This window comes from Fulmarus glacialis, unplaced genomic scaffold (assembly GCF_000690835.1).
Source record: "Fulmarus glacialis isolate BGI_N327 unplaced genomic scaffold, ASM69083v1 scaffold13329, whole genome shotgun sequence".
In the NCBI taxonomy this organism is placed as follows: domain Eukaryota; kingdom Metazoa; phylum Chordata; class Aves; order Procellariiformes; family Procellariidae; genus Fulmarus; species Fulmarus glacialis.
Window position 1 is genome coordinate 2433 of NW_009231456.1, and position 14809 is coordinate 17241.

Here is a 14809-nt window from a genome sequence, read left to right on the forward strand (position 1 = left end):
AAAAAACTTTACTTCTGGATGGAAAATAATTTTTTTTTTCACTAGTTTTTAGGGTATACTGAACTGCTCTTCTCCCACAGGTGTGCTGAACTATTGCCCTTTCCTTGCTATCAACTGAGGCAATAGATGCTAAGCTCATGCTTTGCTCCCAGGACACATAGGAGTTTTTTCCTTTTTCACCCTGCCAGGCAGCAGTTCCCACCTGCAGCAGCCCCGTTCCCTTGTCCCTGCCAGCTGGGCTTCATGGGACACCCCGTTCTCTGGGACGACTCCGACAGTGTCTGTCTTTTGGGTTGTTTCAGCCCGTATTTTAGCTGTCTTACAGCACGTGTGTTGTCCCTGTGCAGGTGCCAGTTTGGAAGAGCTACCACTTTCGCTCAGCTTTCTTTTTCTCTGTGTGAAACCCCAGGGTGCTCAAGCAATCTGAGGAAATCAAAAAAGATGTGGCCGTTTTGGGGACTGGACCTGAACCGAGTCCGCTGTGACCTGCTCTTCACAGAAGCCATCAATCAAAGGATGCAGGTTCCCAACAGGCTGAAGGTAGCAGATAGCTTCAGCCCTGTGGATGAGGAGCCAATGACAGAGGATGTCCCTCCTTCCTTTCGGATGCACATCCCTGATAGGATTTCTCTTGCAGGTAATGTCCTGGATTGTCTTTTGGGGTGGCTGAAGGTTGGTGGGGCTCTACAACATCCTAGGGAGTAGGATCCCTTTATAAAGTCCCCAGTGGTTTGCTTTGCAAGAGGAGAGGACAGGGGCAGATACTGTAGTCAGCTTTCTTCTGGAAGTTAGGACAGGGTGGTGGAGAGATGCTTGGGGAGAGGTGGGCAAAGGTGACCAACAGAAGGCAGGAGGGGCATTAGTTCCAAAAGGTGAGGGGCAAAATGTGGAGGCATCTCCCTCCACATCTCTTACAGTTCCCTCTTGGCCTTTGGTAGGCTCCCTGCTTTGGGATGCAGAGACATACGGCCCTGTTTTTTTGAAAAACAGCTCCCAAACCTCAGTTTCCTGGAGCAGTGTGTCCGGTTGCTTTCCAGTCCATGCTTCTCTGGGCTGTCCTGCCGTTCACACCTGCGGGACATGGTTTTTGATGTACGTCTGGTAACACTAGACACAGGGTTGGCTCTCCTACATGGAGATCTCTCTTCTCTCCTGTCCTGAGGGCATTCAGGTTGGTTTAATTCTTCCCTCTCTCCTCTCTGTAGAAATGTCAGATGCCAGTTTGAGGCCCATCCTGCTAAAAATCTGTCATGGTGCACATGTCCCCGGACTCCTCTGCGCAGCCCACCTGCCTCAGGGAGCTCCCTTTTCTGCACATAGCCAGCAGATCAAGCTCCCAGAAACGCAAACGATCGGTACTGTATTGAGAGCGGACGGGATTGCCTGTGGTGGGAAGGGGGAGCAATCCCAGTGTTGGGTTTCTCCAGAGGTCTGTTATCAGCCCAAGCCAGAATTCATCTTCCAGAGTGCTACCTCCTCCTAGGAGGTCCTAGGAGTCCTAGGAGCAAGGGTGTAGGGGTGGTAGGATCTCTTTCAGTCCCATAACCAGTACATATCTGTGTGCTGGGACATCGATTCAGCCAGATCTCCTACCGTATTTTGTGAGCAGGAGATAGGCTGAGGTAGGTGAGTCCCTCCGCAATCTCCTCCTGCTACTTTTGAAGTCCCTTTTCAACCACTGTTTCTCCTGGATGAAGTACGAGTCAGAGGTGTTTCATCATTGCAGTGTAGAGGGTTCTGGTGTCAGAGCTGATAGCAGATTTTGACCTTGTGTGAAACTAATTCAAAGAACGGCCCCTGACATGGGCAGGCAAAGGCTTGGTTTGGCTGCTGGAGCTACTGATCTCCCTTCTCAAGTGCTTTCACCTCCCTGAGATTAAAGAGCCATTACCGGACGCATTAGGTTGAGGATTTTTGATCTGAATAGAGATCAGATCAGCAGGCTCCTTGCTGATGACCCTCACCGTGCTCCGAGCGTGTCACCCCACCTGCTCCAGCATCAGCTCACCAGGTTTGGGGCTCATGTAATGCTCCCACCACCAAGTGCTTTCCCCATGCTGATGGGCTCCTGGCACTGCAGACCACGCAGGGCACAGGGCTGGGCTCACCCTGTGCAGGGTCTCTGCGCTAACACGGTTGTGTTTGATGCTAACAGGGCCATCACAGCAGCAGGTCACGACGGGAGAGGACTCCAAGTGACTGTGCCCAGCTGGCCTTGCACAGCCCGGGCCAGCACCATGAGCGGTGAGCATGAATCCAGAGCCATCTGGGGTGGGTGGGGATCAGCATCTCCAGTTGTCTGTGCTGCTTTGATGCTCTCTGGTGTCAGTGCCCTGAGGTGGGGGGTATCCAGATTGGGACAAGGCAGTGCCTGGCAAGTCCTACTCTTGCACGAGAGGAACGTGGCTTCTGGCATCAGAGAGGTTTGTGCCAGGCAGCATTGAAGGCAGCTCTGTTTGTCCCCAGGGTGATGAGCTCTGTGCTGAGACACAGCGGAAGAACACGTCCCCTCTCACAGCAGGCTGGGAGCGCTGTCGATCCTTGCCTGGCCACTGGGCCAAGAGGACCTCGCTACCCACTCTGGCTTGTCCTGGTCTCTCTGGCTCTGCCCATCTTCCTCTCTGTGCTTTGCAACGTGCTCTCCTGCTCCAGCACCAGCATGGCAGAGTGCTGGGGCCTACGGGCAGGTGACCACTGGCAAACGAAGCACCAGGGCTTAAATGGGTTTGTACAAGGGTTGTTGAAACTTGCGGTGCCTTGCAGACAGGGTGGGCTAAGAGCACAATTGCTTTTCAGCTCTTTGAGTGTAGCTTGTGAACAGTAGCATGGTGATAGTGATCCTCTCCTCATGACCTTGGGCTCTGGAGTCTCTCCAGTGGAGAAATTGTCTCTAACTTAATCCCAGAGCAGAGCCACCTTTCCCCCTAGAAGTCCAGGTTGTCCTGGGTGGCAGGAGAGCTGCCTTCTGCAACCCCCGTGAGAGCAGCTGGTGAAGGTCTGGTTATCACACAGCCATGGTTGGCTCCAGAGGAGTCAGGCGACTGCCTCTGAGCCTGGGGGGCTGCTGGAGGGGGTTCTCCCACTTGGTGACATGGGGGTCTGGGTGCCAATGGCATTGCCCAGAGATGCTTGGAGCTGCTGAAGAGATGAAGGGCACTGCCAAACGCCAGGCTGTGCCCGTGCTGTATGAGACCGGGAAATAACAGACATGATTCTGTGTGCACCCCAGGCCGGATGCGTGCCCCCTGCCCGCGCACAGTGCCCCGCTCCCCCTCCTTGCGGAGACAGGCAGGATCTACTCCATGCAGAACATCTTCCAGACCATGTACCTCCTGGGGCAGGTGCTCTTCCACCGTGTCCAGGACTCTCTGCAAGACCCAGTGCCATCCAGGTGACTTTGGTTCATCTTGAGCCACTTCCCTGTCACTCTGCAAGGACTTGCCTTTGCCTTGCTAAGGCATGAGGCCAGGCACGAGCTCTGTAAATGGCAGGCTGCACGGCGCAGGAGCAGGATGGTCCTGCATGGCTGCCCCAGACTCTCCTCACCTCTCCTGTCTGCCAGCTCTGGGTGCCTGGCCCAGGAGCGCCTGGTGCAGCCAGCCTGGGTGCGCCTTGCTAACCCAGCCCAGCTTGTGTCTCCTGCTTAGCTTAACACTGGACCCCCGGGCATCCCGAGTGATCGAACGCCGCCTGTGACATTGCTGGGATTTCAGCTGCTCTTCACTGCTAAGCAAGTGCTAGTTTTTCTGCATGCCTTGATAGCTTGATGGAGAGCAACGTGTGAAGGGAATCAAAATCCAGAACAGATGGCCTGACCCAGGCCCTGTCCCCGAGACACCCTCTCCTGCAGGCTCCTAGCACCCTTGGCTGTATCTTGGTCACTCTTAATTAACCTTTTCCATGAACTGGCTGCACCGAGTTGCTCATCCCATAGCCGATGCCTCTGGCCAGGGTGCAGCATGCCTGCGTGCTCACTGGGGCAGTTATGCAACGACCTCAATATCTCCGGATGTGCTGGAGCAACTATCTCCACCACACTCTTATCCGTGCAAGTGCAGTAAATTTAACATGTTTAAAGACATCTTTGCAGCCTTAAGGTGTCCCCACTGCTCTAAGGCTGCTGAGCACCCGGAGGAACGTCTGAATACTTCTAATTCTCCTTGAGCAAAGCCTCCAGGCAGAAAGGGAGGAGAGTGAGCATCCATCATCGGTGCCATCAGTGACACATCCTGCCTTCCCTCCCCAGCTGGTGCAGAGGTGCAGGCAGCAGAGCTGGCTTCTGCCTGCAGACAATGCAAAGTGATGTCCCTGCTTTTAACCACAGTAGGCTGACTGTCTTCAAATGTCACTTGTTTTTAAACAAAGTCTGGACATGCCAACAGATCTGGTTAGTGGCTATGTAAGACCTTCTTCCTCCTCCCATCAGCAGGAGAGGAGGTTTAGGCCATGGTACCATGAGAGGTGGTAGCTTATGGAGCTGCTGTAAGGCAGTGGGATGAGTCTCTGTTGTGAATGTTTTAGAGGCCGCTTAAAGAATCACCGTCAAAGGTATTAGCAGAAAGTGATTTTAATAGTAATTTATAAAAGTGTGACTTAACAGAGTTTTATGGCAAAGTTCACTCTACTACTTACTACATGGATGAAACATATAAAGGAAAATCGTGTTATAATTGAGCTAGAATGAGACCAAGGATGAAAAGGGTAAAGGAGACTCTCTCGTTGAGTCACGAGGTTCAGAGTAGACCCGGCTGGATCTACCCTTAGTCCCAGACTTGGTCAACGGTTTATGTCTAAGAGATTATAAGTGTTTAGGAGCAGTCTAAGGTTCATTCACAGTTTTAAGGTGGATCACAAGATTTTAGCAGCACTTAGTCATTAACTAATTTAACATTTACAAAGTAAGTTAGTAGAGTCTACTACAATCACAACAAGGTTATGCTTACTATTAGTTCACACACACACAGAGAAATATATATAAATGTACAAAAGGTACCTGTTAAAAATTCCCCTCGAGTTCAGTGAAGAAATATTCACGTCAAATGTCTCGGCATTTCTCAACGGCTGAGGGTCGAGCCTCGAGGAGTGAAGGGTTTCAGCCCAGGTCCCGTGGCAGTTGGTAACAGTCCTCCGAATATCGCAAACTTGGGAGTTCGCAAGCTCTGAGAGGCATCCCACTCAGAGGGAGATGCTGGGTGCAGCCCGCTGCGGTCCAGGAGAGCTCAAAGGGTCTCACTTAGGACCACCTTTATAGGTTCACAAGATGATTGGCTTTAGTCATCTGTAAATTTCTGTCCTGGCCACAGTCCCAGGTGGTAGCTACTAAAAAATTCTCAAGGTTTCAGTGTTGTTCCACTTGAGCTACGACTCAGATAAGGGTATCAGGGAATGACACCTAGGCCAGGCAGTAGGGGTACATTCCCAACCTCAGCTATGCAAACTTTCTGATACGGTCAAGGAGCGCTTAACCACCAGACTCAGTACACCAAGGCCAAGGTTTTACGGGAATTTCTGAGGTCAACAAGTGGCCCAGGAGAAGGGCGTGGGTGGGGGGAATGCACCACCACAGTCCATGGCCTCTCCCCAGGTCTCAATCTCCCTTTGAAACCAGCTGTCTTGAAACACCTCTTCTTGGTATTTGCATTACTTCAGATGCATATGGGTATCTCTTCAATACGACAACTTTGTAACCCTACGCAACAATAAAAATAAAAAAATGACTGAGCTGGCTTGTTTGTCCTGAAATTTTAATAAAGAAAAGTCTGGTCTCAGATAGAGACTGGAATATTTGCCTGACAGTGACCTCTTGAAGGGTATGAGCCATCAGAGGGTAATTTCTAGTCTCTACTCTAAAGGACGTTCACCTGTATCAACTGGGATTTTTCAGTCAAAAGCTGCAGGATGTGTCCCTATTTAATGACTCTGTGCTGGGGGAAATTTGATTTTCTTTGTGTTGTGACTTTCATTTTACACTGCAGCTACATTACGTGGAGGTATTATCTCACAAATGTATTTTCAGACAGAGATTCACTGAATCTCCACATGCAGTTCTGGCTTGTCTTCAGCGAGATCAACATCATGTTGCAAACAGGAATAAATATCCTCTCCTCCCCAAGGTCTCCGAAGGAGCGGTGTCAGATGCTTGGTATCAGCAAGTGCCCACGCGAGTTATTGGTGTGCATAGGGGAGTTTTGATTATAGAAGAACTGATGTAGGGCTAGTCTATGATGATAGGAACAACAGACCAAACATGGCAGTTTTGATTTTTCTCACTGTGGATCTACTTTATTTTGTGGCGCAGTGCTGTGGGCCCTGCGGCAAGGCTGTGTCTCCAGGGGATGCCCTGGAGATCCGTGGTCTGTGCTGCCTCTGCCAGTGCAGCAGCTAATCCCAGCGGTAGCCCCTTTGTTTCCAGGGACGGAAGAAAGTGGTGCATGCTTGGGTTGCTTGTTTATGTCTCAAGTTGCAGGTAAAATTTGCTATAAGAGCAAAAAGGATGCTTTTTTTTGTCGGGGGTGGGGGGCAGGGAGAGTGAGCTTGTGCTATCTGGAGATACTGGAGAGGAACAAATCCTTGTCTCGGCAAACACAGGACCCTTTTCTGCTGGCTGATGCACTTGCTCAGATAGTTCCCCCCAGTTGATGGCTGCGTCCCACCAGCGGGATCCTCACCTGCTGATGTAAATGAGATCATCCCTCCATTTCGGCATTAGCCCTGTGATACATATTTACCTGACTGGCTCTAAAGGTGATTTATCCAGCCCTCAATGAAGTCCTCTGACTATAGAGAATGGATACTTGGTAAATATCATGTTTTCTCTCTGTTGGACCTCTAAAGAAATACAAGCATGCGTTTTCCCTGTTGTATGCCATGGCATGAGCTGTATGTTTTGTTGTGATCATTATGGGGTGCATGGTGGAGGGCTATAAATATGCATGATGGGGGTTAAGAAGAGATGAGTAGATCCTGTGCAGGTGCTGTTTCCTTTCTCCTGATGCTGCACCCAGACAGCACATCCTGGGCACGCATACGCTACCTGCATGGCTCGGCTCCCCGTGGCAGTGCTGCATGTGCGAGAAGGCAATTGCACCTCTCAAGCAGTGTTTGTCCGTCTGCATCTCTGTTTTTCTTCCCCAGTTCCCAGGAGGCTGGCCCAGCCCTGGAGAATGCCTTGGAGGAGGTCGGAGTGGCTGAGATGGCAGCAATGAGAAAGCAGGTGAGATGGGGTGAAGGGCTGCAAATGTTTTGTGGGAAAGCCATAGGAGGGTGGGAAAGGGGGCTCCAGGGATCTGTTGCTCAGTCCCGATGGGCTGGTGTTGCCAAGCTAGTCCCGGCTGATGCTGCTAATGGAGAAGCACGGGAGGACTTACATGTGTGTTGACTCATCAAGCTCCTACCCTGAGGGGCTGTAGGGCTACAGGAGACAGCCAGACCCCTCCATCTGCTGGCAGTAAAGAGCTCAGATGCTCTTCTGGTGGGAAGGACCTTTTCCTGAAGCATCTGCTCAGGAGCTGAGGCACTGCTGCTATTTCTCCCACGCAAAGATAGGTGCTGCTCTAGAAAAGGAGGACCTGAAGGAGATGGCAGCTCCCATCCCTCTACCTCTTGCTGTCCCACGCCTCTGGGGTGTAGCCAGTGTCCTGCACTTTGCTGCAGGGTTGACAGCAGCCCCACTGCTTCCCTTGCAGCTGACGAGGATCTCGGGAAGGCTCCGCGTGCTGGAGGAGCAGTGCAACACCTGGCGTCAGAAGGAGGCCCTGGTCTACTCCGTGCTGATCTCCGCCTGCCTCATCAACACGTGGCTCTGGCTGAGGAGATAATTTCCCATGCCCCGACCTCCCCTGCCCTACCCTGGCAGGGTGGGTAAGGGCAGGGAGCGAATCCTTGCTCACGTACTTGCAAACAGTAAAACTATGTGTTTCTTCTTAACTTGACCTGCTTTTTGCACTGTAGGCCCTTGAGGATCTGTGTCCTTTAGGCCCTGATTACCATGAAGGTGCCATCCCTCTCCCATGCTCTAGTATCAGAGGTAGGTGAGGGAAATGATGAAGCTGGACCTCATGGCACAGGAGCTGGAGATGGGTGTCGGGGAGGGGTGGGGTACAAGGAGTACGGCCCAACAGGTGTAGTCCCAGGGCTGGGCTGTGGCTGCAAATGCTCTGTGTACACTAGAAACCACCTTGTATGTTTGATGGTGTCAGTGCTTGTGTGGGAAGCTGCTGCGAAGAGCCCAGGTCTCATAAGAAATTGGTGGCTGATACAGGAGGTGTCTGTCCTGTGGAAAGCTATGGGAGACCCTCTGGCCCTTGGGCTGTCTGCCAGAGGAGATGCAAAACCAAGGCATTGAGTGTTTGCGGACATGGGGTCCTCTTACACTCTTAGACTGTGGTGGGCCCAGTCCCCTGACCACATCCCAGCTTGGATAACTCAATTCTGACCCCATAAAAGGGTCAGCCAACTGCTGCGGTCTGTTCCTCATCTTCCACCCCAAAAGCTTGTGTAGAGTGGTTGAGTGTTTTTAAACTGCTGGTAGGTTTTCTTTTCTTCCTTGTGCAACTGCTCGTTGGTGGAGGTAGTACTGCCAGTTCTCCCATGCCATACCCCCTGCTCTAGGAGGGATGGAGCTGGAAGAGCCAGGAGCTCGCATCCCTGCAGCCGCTGCTGTGCCACCGTCTCCTCGGCTCCCATCCTGCTGGAGGCAGTTCAGCAGCAGGTTTGCAAATGTTCAGATCCAAATTGACTGTAAGAGCGTTGCTGAGGTCTGGGCTTATGCAGGAGGTTGGCTCTTTCCCAGAGAGATTTAAATAGGAAACCTCCCCATGGTGACTGTCTGGATTATAAGACCTTGTACCAACAGTGATAGCACCAGACAGGCCATTGGGCAGCATTTGGGCAGCAGTAGATATTTGTTAGGTTGCCAATGCCAGAGTGCGGGATCGCTCCCAGTTCTGCTGCCAGGCTGTAACTTCAGCAATGGTGCAAGAACACAGGTGAGGGGAATTCTTGGCTCAGAGGCTCTTTAGCTAAAAACAAGCCCAGTTCAACAGCTTTGCTGTTTCTTTCCTTCTGTGGAGTTTAATAACTTGGATCTGAGGTGACTTTGAGACGCTTTTGGTGGTTCATCCAGCACATCTGCTGGAGTTGTGCTTGCAGGCTCTGGGGGCAGGCTTTGGCATGGCCTAACAGGACCTCTCTGTTCCACCTGTAAATAATTGTAGCTGGATCTGCAGGTCATCCAGATGTCCCAATGGCTTATTTACAGACATGGATGCTTGGGTGTTTTCTGCCTGCAACTGCATCAAGCATCCGTGACTGTAAATCTGGCAGCTGGACATTGACTAATAAATAACTGTCCCACAAGTAATTGCAGGTCTGAACCTGTGGCTGATAGGTGAGCTGAGGAGAGCACTGAGATTTATTGCAAATGAGAGCCAGGATGGTGTGGTGGGCTTGGTGTGCCGTGCCGTGGCAGGGTGTATGTAAGGGATGGGAGCACTGGTGCAGGGGTGGCTTCTGTGGTTTGTGGCTCAGGGATGTGGTCAGGGTTACAAGGGGACCTTACACAACAGGTCTGTATAAAGGGGCTGCTGCTGTGTGACTCATGCCAGGGAATTGGCTGGTTTCTCTTCTCTGAGAGGTGTAAAGTGTTTTAGAGGAAGCTTGTAGTTTTGGGTTTTTTTTAAGATGTATTTTAGGGTGAGAAGGGCTGAGCCTTTGGGGGACACACCACCTTCACAGTGTGGATTGAAGATGTTTGGAGGAGAGGTGATCAAGCTATATGTGTTCTCAAAGGCTAATTATTGGCAGGTTGCAGGGGACACAATATGACTTTTATGTAAGGCATAAATCCTCGTGTAAATCTGGAAACACTGACCCATAAAATGCATATTTTAATAAACTCTGTGTGTTCTGGACGTGTTTCTTCTACCAACCGTGGAGTCTGATCCTGGTATCGCAGTGGATGGGGACAGGTAAGGTTTATTCCCTTGGCAGCAGGACTCTGACCTGGTGCTGGATGTCTCAGCCACACATGCTTATTTAATCAGATGCTGGATTTCTGACATCTCTAGAGCTACAGGCCGTTTGGCCTGCTGATGTAAAACATGCATGCCAGCCGCCCTGGCCGGAGGGGTCTGGAGGAAGAGAGTTTCTGGTTAATGCTGTCCCTGTTGGGGTGCAATGCTTTTATTTATTTCCTTTCTCTCTTCCCTGCCTCCTCCTCCTGGCTCTTCTTTGTCCCAGGGCAGCACATTTGGCAGGGCTGGCTGTCTCCTAGGGTCACTGCCACAATGACGTGCATGGAAAATAAAGTGTCTTGTGCAATATGGTGCTCGAGGGAGCTGTGAGGGAGCAGCTCCTGGAGTTCCTGTGTTGCTTTTGAAGGCAGCTGCAGGCAGGGAGCAAAAGGAGAGATGGAAGGGGGACACATGCCACTGCTGGTGCTCCTGGTCTGTGAGCTGTCCCCAGGGCCAGGGTATGTGGCAGGGGAACAAGAGCAGGGTGATGCATCCCTTGCTGCTGAGTGCTCACCCAGGCAGCACCCAATGTTGCCAGCAGCCCCGGCCAAGGCTACAAAAATCCCATTTCTTCCTTCGGGCTTCCTGCTGTCCGGGTTCTCAGTGAGATCAGAACAAGTGGAATTTAAGGCTTTGAAGGAAAAAAAAGGTAAACCTTTGATAGCGAAGGGACTCCAGGTGCTGGTGTTTTCAGATCAGCCCTGCACACGGTGCAGGACTCCATGCACACGGCAGGGACTGATCCAGCCTCAGCCACTGCAAGTGGCTAGATGCTGGAGGAAGGGGGTAAAAATTAACCTCTTCCTTATTGCCTTGCAGATGCAAATTTTTTGCTAACTGGTTATTAGAATGGCTTTGTGAACAAAATACGAGGGCAGAAATTGGTGAAAGATGCGTTTCATGATCATCTTCAAATTCTGCAGCTCTCTTTGCCAGGACTCCAGAGCAGCACATTTGGTCTCCTGCTCCCTGAGCATGAGAAGAGGTAACTGCATGGGAAGGTGTTAAAATGTGGCTACTTCTGCAAATAGTAGCAGTAGCTATGGCACAGCCTGTGAAGCAGGGAAATAGTCACCAGCTTTGTTTTTCGCTAGGGCAGAGGGCTGGGAGGGGAGCAGGCAGCCCAGGAGGCAATCCCGGTCATCCCCTTGTGCGGCAGGACCTGAGCCCAACTGGGGGTCTGTTGGCTGTGCCTGTCCCCAGGTGGGCAGTGACCCTTCCCCAAGGTTTGCTGGGGACTCCAGAGCCACTGGACCCAGAGCTGCTCAGGATGGCTATGATCTCCAGCCGGGCTCTGCCCTGAGAGGTGTCTCGGGGTCCCTCCAGCCACTGGTGAGCTGCAAGGGGAGAAGGGGACGCGTGGGTAGGGAAAATGGAGCACCCCTGAGCAGCACGTTTCCCTCCTCCCTGTTCATCCCCCAGACACAAAGCTGGCTGCTATTAACTTCTCTGAAGTGTGCCTTGCTGCTCAGGGCATCGAGGATGCTCAGGGGATGGGCGTGCTGTAGTGACGAGACACATGCACACGCACGTGTGCATCCTCCCCATGCACCGCGGGGGCCCCTCTGCCACTGCCAGGGTGCTGCCCGGCCACCTTGCCTGCTTCTCTGCTTGGGCAGAGGAGAAGGGTAGGGGTGCAGGCAGCTCTGCTTGTGCTGGCTTTGCTTTGCAGCTCAACACGCATTTTAAAAGCCTGAGTGCTCCGGAGACAGCCCGGGAGGCTCCTGGGGAAGGGATGCTCCCCAGCTACCCCTGCTAGCCCGTGTTAGGCAGCAGCCAAGTGTTGAAGGCTTCGGGGGACGCCAGGCTCGTAAGTGGACAATGGTGGCTTCTCGGCAGCGGCTCTGCTGCCCTGGGGAGGTGGCTTGCCTGGGTGTGCATGACTGTTCCTGTGCACGCAGTGTGGATGTAGTCTTTGTGCATGTTGGCAGAGGTGTACAAGGCATTGTCTTCCGCAAAGCAGAGCCTTGGCCATGGGCTGCACCATGTGAGAGCACGAGCGTGTTGTCTCCAGGAACCTGCCTCATCTGTGCATTGTGGGTATGGAGGGTGTACTGTGCTCCAGGGGGAGCAGGCAGGCCGGCCAGGGTGGGAATATGTCCTCTAGGTAGGGCTGGGCAATGCCTGCGTGCCTTTGCATCTGTGCATGTGCAAGTCTGTGTTTCTGTGAGGTGCTTTTGCATGGTGTGGTCTATACTGGGGTGCAGCTGAACAGTGAGGGCTGCATGTGATGCTGGGGCTGGGCAGGCCCTGTGGGCATCTCTTGCTTTTTAGATAAACAAACCCTGGTGAAATCCCACACTTAACAGGTCCACAGCAGCCTCCGTGTATTAATGTAGGGTCTTCTTTGCTGTTCTCTGAAACCAGATGGTAGCTCCTGCCAGCAGGAGCCTCAGCAAAGCTCTTTTTAAATAGCAAATGTTAATTTCCAACACAGGGGAGATTTCTGCGATGACGAGAGGTGGGCAGACCACCAGCAGGTTGCAGTGCCCTGGGGAAGGAGAGGGTTGCTTGGGTGCAAACACCGTTGTACATGCAAAGTCTACACCGTGCTGCTGCACAACAGCATCTCCCCACCAGGGCTGGTCTTGCACTTACATCCATTATGAGTCTATTTTCTTGTTCTTGGGCAGGCAGTGGTGCCGAGAGCCGTGGGCTTGTTGTTATGGCACGGCTCGCTGGGGATGCTGTTGCCCCGGCAATGGCTGAGGAGCCTGAACGATGAGGAGAACATCTTTCATGGGCCACGGGCAGATGTGGGATCTCTTGGGGAGGGCAAAATGCTCTGCAGGACCTTTACTGCAGCATCAGTGATGGCTGGTGGTGAAAAACATGGGGTGGGCACATCCCATGGCGTTTGACTCTCTCTCTTCCCATGCTGTGCTGTATCTCTGTGTTCAAACTACTTGATATGTCCTGAATGGCTCTTCTTGTGGCTGTTTTCTGCTCTTTGCAGGTCTCTGGGGCAGGGTGTGTGCCTGTGGTCTCCTCACATGGAGAATGACAGCCAAGAGTAATGGTCTGCACAGCTCACCGGCCAACCACCACCCCTGCCCACCCACCCAAGCCCAAGTGGAGGGTGACGTGGAGGGGACAGGGCTCAACACCAAGAGGTCAGGCTGGTCCCTGCTTTGGTTGAGGGAGGCAGCGGTGGGGCAGGGGAGGGCCAGCTCGGTGTGTCTATCGAGACCTGGCGTGTGCAGGGCTGTGATGCCAAACCTCAGCTGCCTGCTTCCTCCAGTTCATCTGGCTGTGGGCAGGTGCCACAATGGCACGGTGTGGCTGTGACCCCTCCTTTTCCCCACTGCAGGACCTGCTCAACCCAGGATGACACCTCCTCAGACCTGCGGAGAGGGGGTCCGCCGGATCGGGGGGAGCAGCCGGCTGCCTCTGCTTTCCAAGGCAGGCGAGCCTTGGCCAGGTACCTGTGTGTGCCGCTGGCCCAGGGTAAGCCTGAGCCTTTTGTGCCTGGCTTTGACACTGGGGACATGCGTGGGGTCAGGATCCCCTTGTGCTGTATGGCATTCAAGGATTGCAGGGACCAGTGTCTGTGAATGCTGCTCTGCATGCACCAGTGCCCATGGAGAGGGCTGCGGGAGGGGACAGCTCCATCACCTCTGGGGCCCCGGGAGGGCTCGGGGGCTCCTTTCCCTTGCAGGCAGTCTCACTCTGCCCCAGTCACCCACACATTCCTCATGTCCCTGTGGGAATGGCAGCAGGACTGGGGAAGGAGCCGTTGGACTCTGCCAGGGTGGGCTCTCTTGCTCATATATCCTTGGTCCCACACTGTCACTACAAGGGGGGAAAAAGGAAATGTTTGGGCTTGAGAGGGAGCTGTGAGAGTTTTCTCCTCAGCTGTAGCCCCCCTGCTTGCTCTCAAGCTTTTGCTTTCTCCTTGCTTTGCAGACACCTCCTGACTCTGCCTCTCTCCCCCATCCAGGGTAGTCCGGCTGGTGCTGGTGCTGAGGGACTGGGCCAGCAAGAGCTTGCATGAGGAGCAGCAAAGGCCAGACCCCTTCCTTGAGCGCTTCCAGGGCCCTGAGCTCCAGACAGTGGCTGCAGGTGCTGGCAACGATCTAGAGGACGAGGAGACCGAGGAGAAAAACAAAAAGTAGGGTCCCTTCCCTGTGGCCCCAGTCATCTTTGGCTGGAGATCAGCCATGCATGGTGCTTGGGGGCTCCCAGCAGTGATGGCTAATGGAGGTGGATGGGGATGGGAAAGGGGGAGGTAGGACGCAGTGATGGGAAGGGTCCTCCCTGCCATCTCCAGCCCCTGTCCTGGCAGCCAGCCTGGCTTTGCTGGGCTGTTGTGCAGGCACACAGGAACTGGTAGTCTGTCCCTGTGGAAAAGACCTGGCCTGTCCCTCACCCGTGGGGTCTTCTCTCCCCTGGTCCATGCCCTGATAGGAAACACAGATTGCATGGCTCATGACATCTAGCAGACCTCCCCATTTTCAGAACAGTTCAACACTACAGTTGGCATTTGGAGCGAACCCTGGATCTGTAAAGAGATGCACCTTCAGCTTGTGTGTATGAGGAGCTTGGGACAAGCCTAGGGATGCCAAGTCTCCACCCAGGAGACCACATGTTGTGATTTAACCCCAGACAGCAACTAAGCCCCACACAGCCGCTCGCTCACTCGTCCCCACTGGGATGGGGGAGAGAATAGGAAGAGTAGAAGTGAGAAAACTTGTGGGCTGAGATGAAGACAGTTTAATAGGTAAAGCAGAGAAGAAAAGCAAAACAAGGAATTCATTCACTCCTTCCCATCGGCAGGTGGTCATCCATCTTCACGA

At 53.0% G+C, this 14809-nt stretch overlaps 2 protein-coding genes across 2 annotated transcripts in view; both read left to right on the forward strand.

Annotated features, from left to right (window-relative positions):
* Positions 1 to 441: 441 nt before the first annotated feature.
* FATE1 (fetal and adult testis expressed 1) lies at positions 442 to 7817 on the forward strand. The gene is given in 7 exon segments (XM_009584586.1): positions 442 to 637; positions 1206 to 1242; positions 1244 to 1355; positions 2156 to 2244; positions 3230 to 3391; positions 7135 to 7213; positions 7686 to 7817. Coding segments are annotated over 7 exon segments (807 nt in total).
* Positions 7818 to 12464: 4647 nt separating this feature from the next.
* The window catches only part of CNGA2 (cyclic nucleotide gated channel alpha 2), a 7382-nt gene continuing 5037 nt past the window's right edge, over positions 12465 to 14809 (forward strand). The window contains exons 1-4 of the mRNA XM_009584587.1: positions 12465 to 12474; positions 12970 to 13126; positions 13324 to 13434; positions 13954 to 14124. Of these exons, the coding sequence (XP_009582882.1) occupies positions 12465 to 12474; positions 12970 to 13126; positions 13324 to 13434; positions 13954 to 14124 (449 nt within the window). The remainder of the gene's footprint in view (positions 12475 to 12969; positions 13127 to 13323; positions 13435 to 13953; positions 14125 to 14809) is intronic.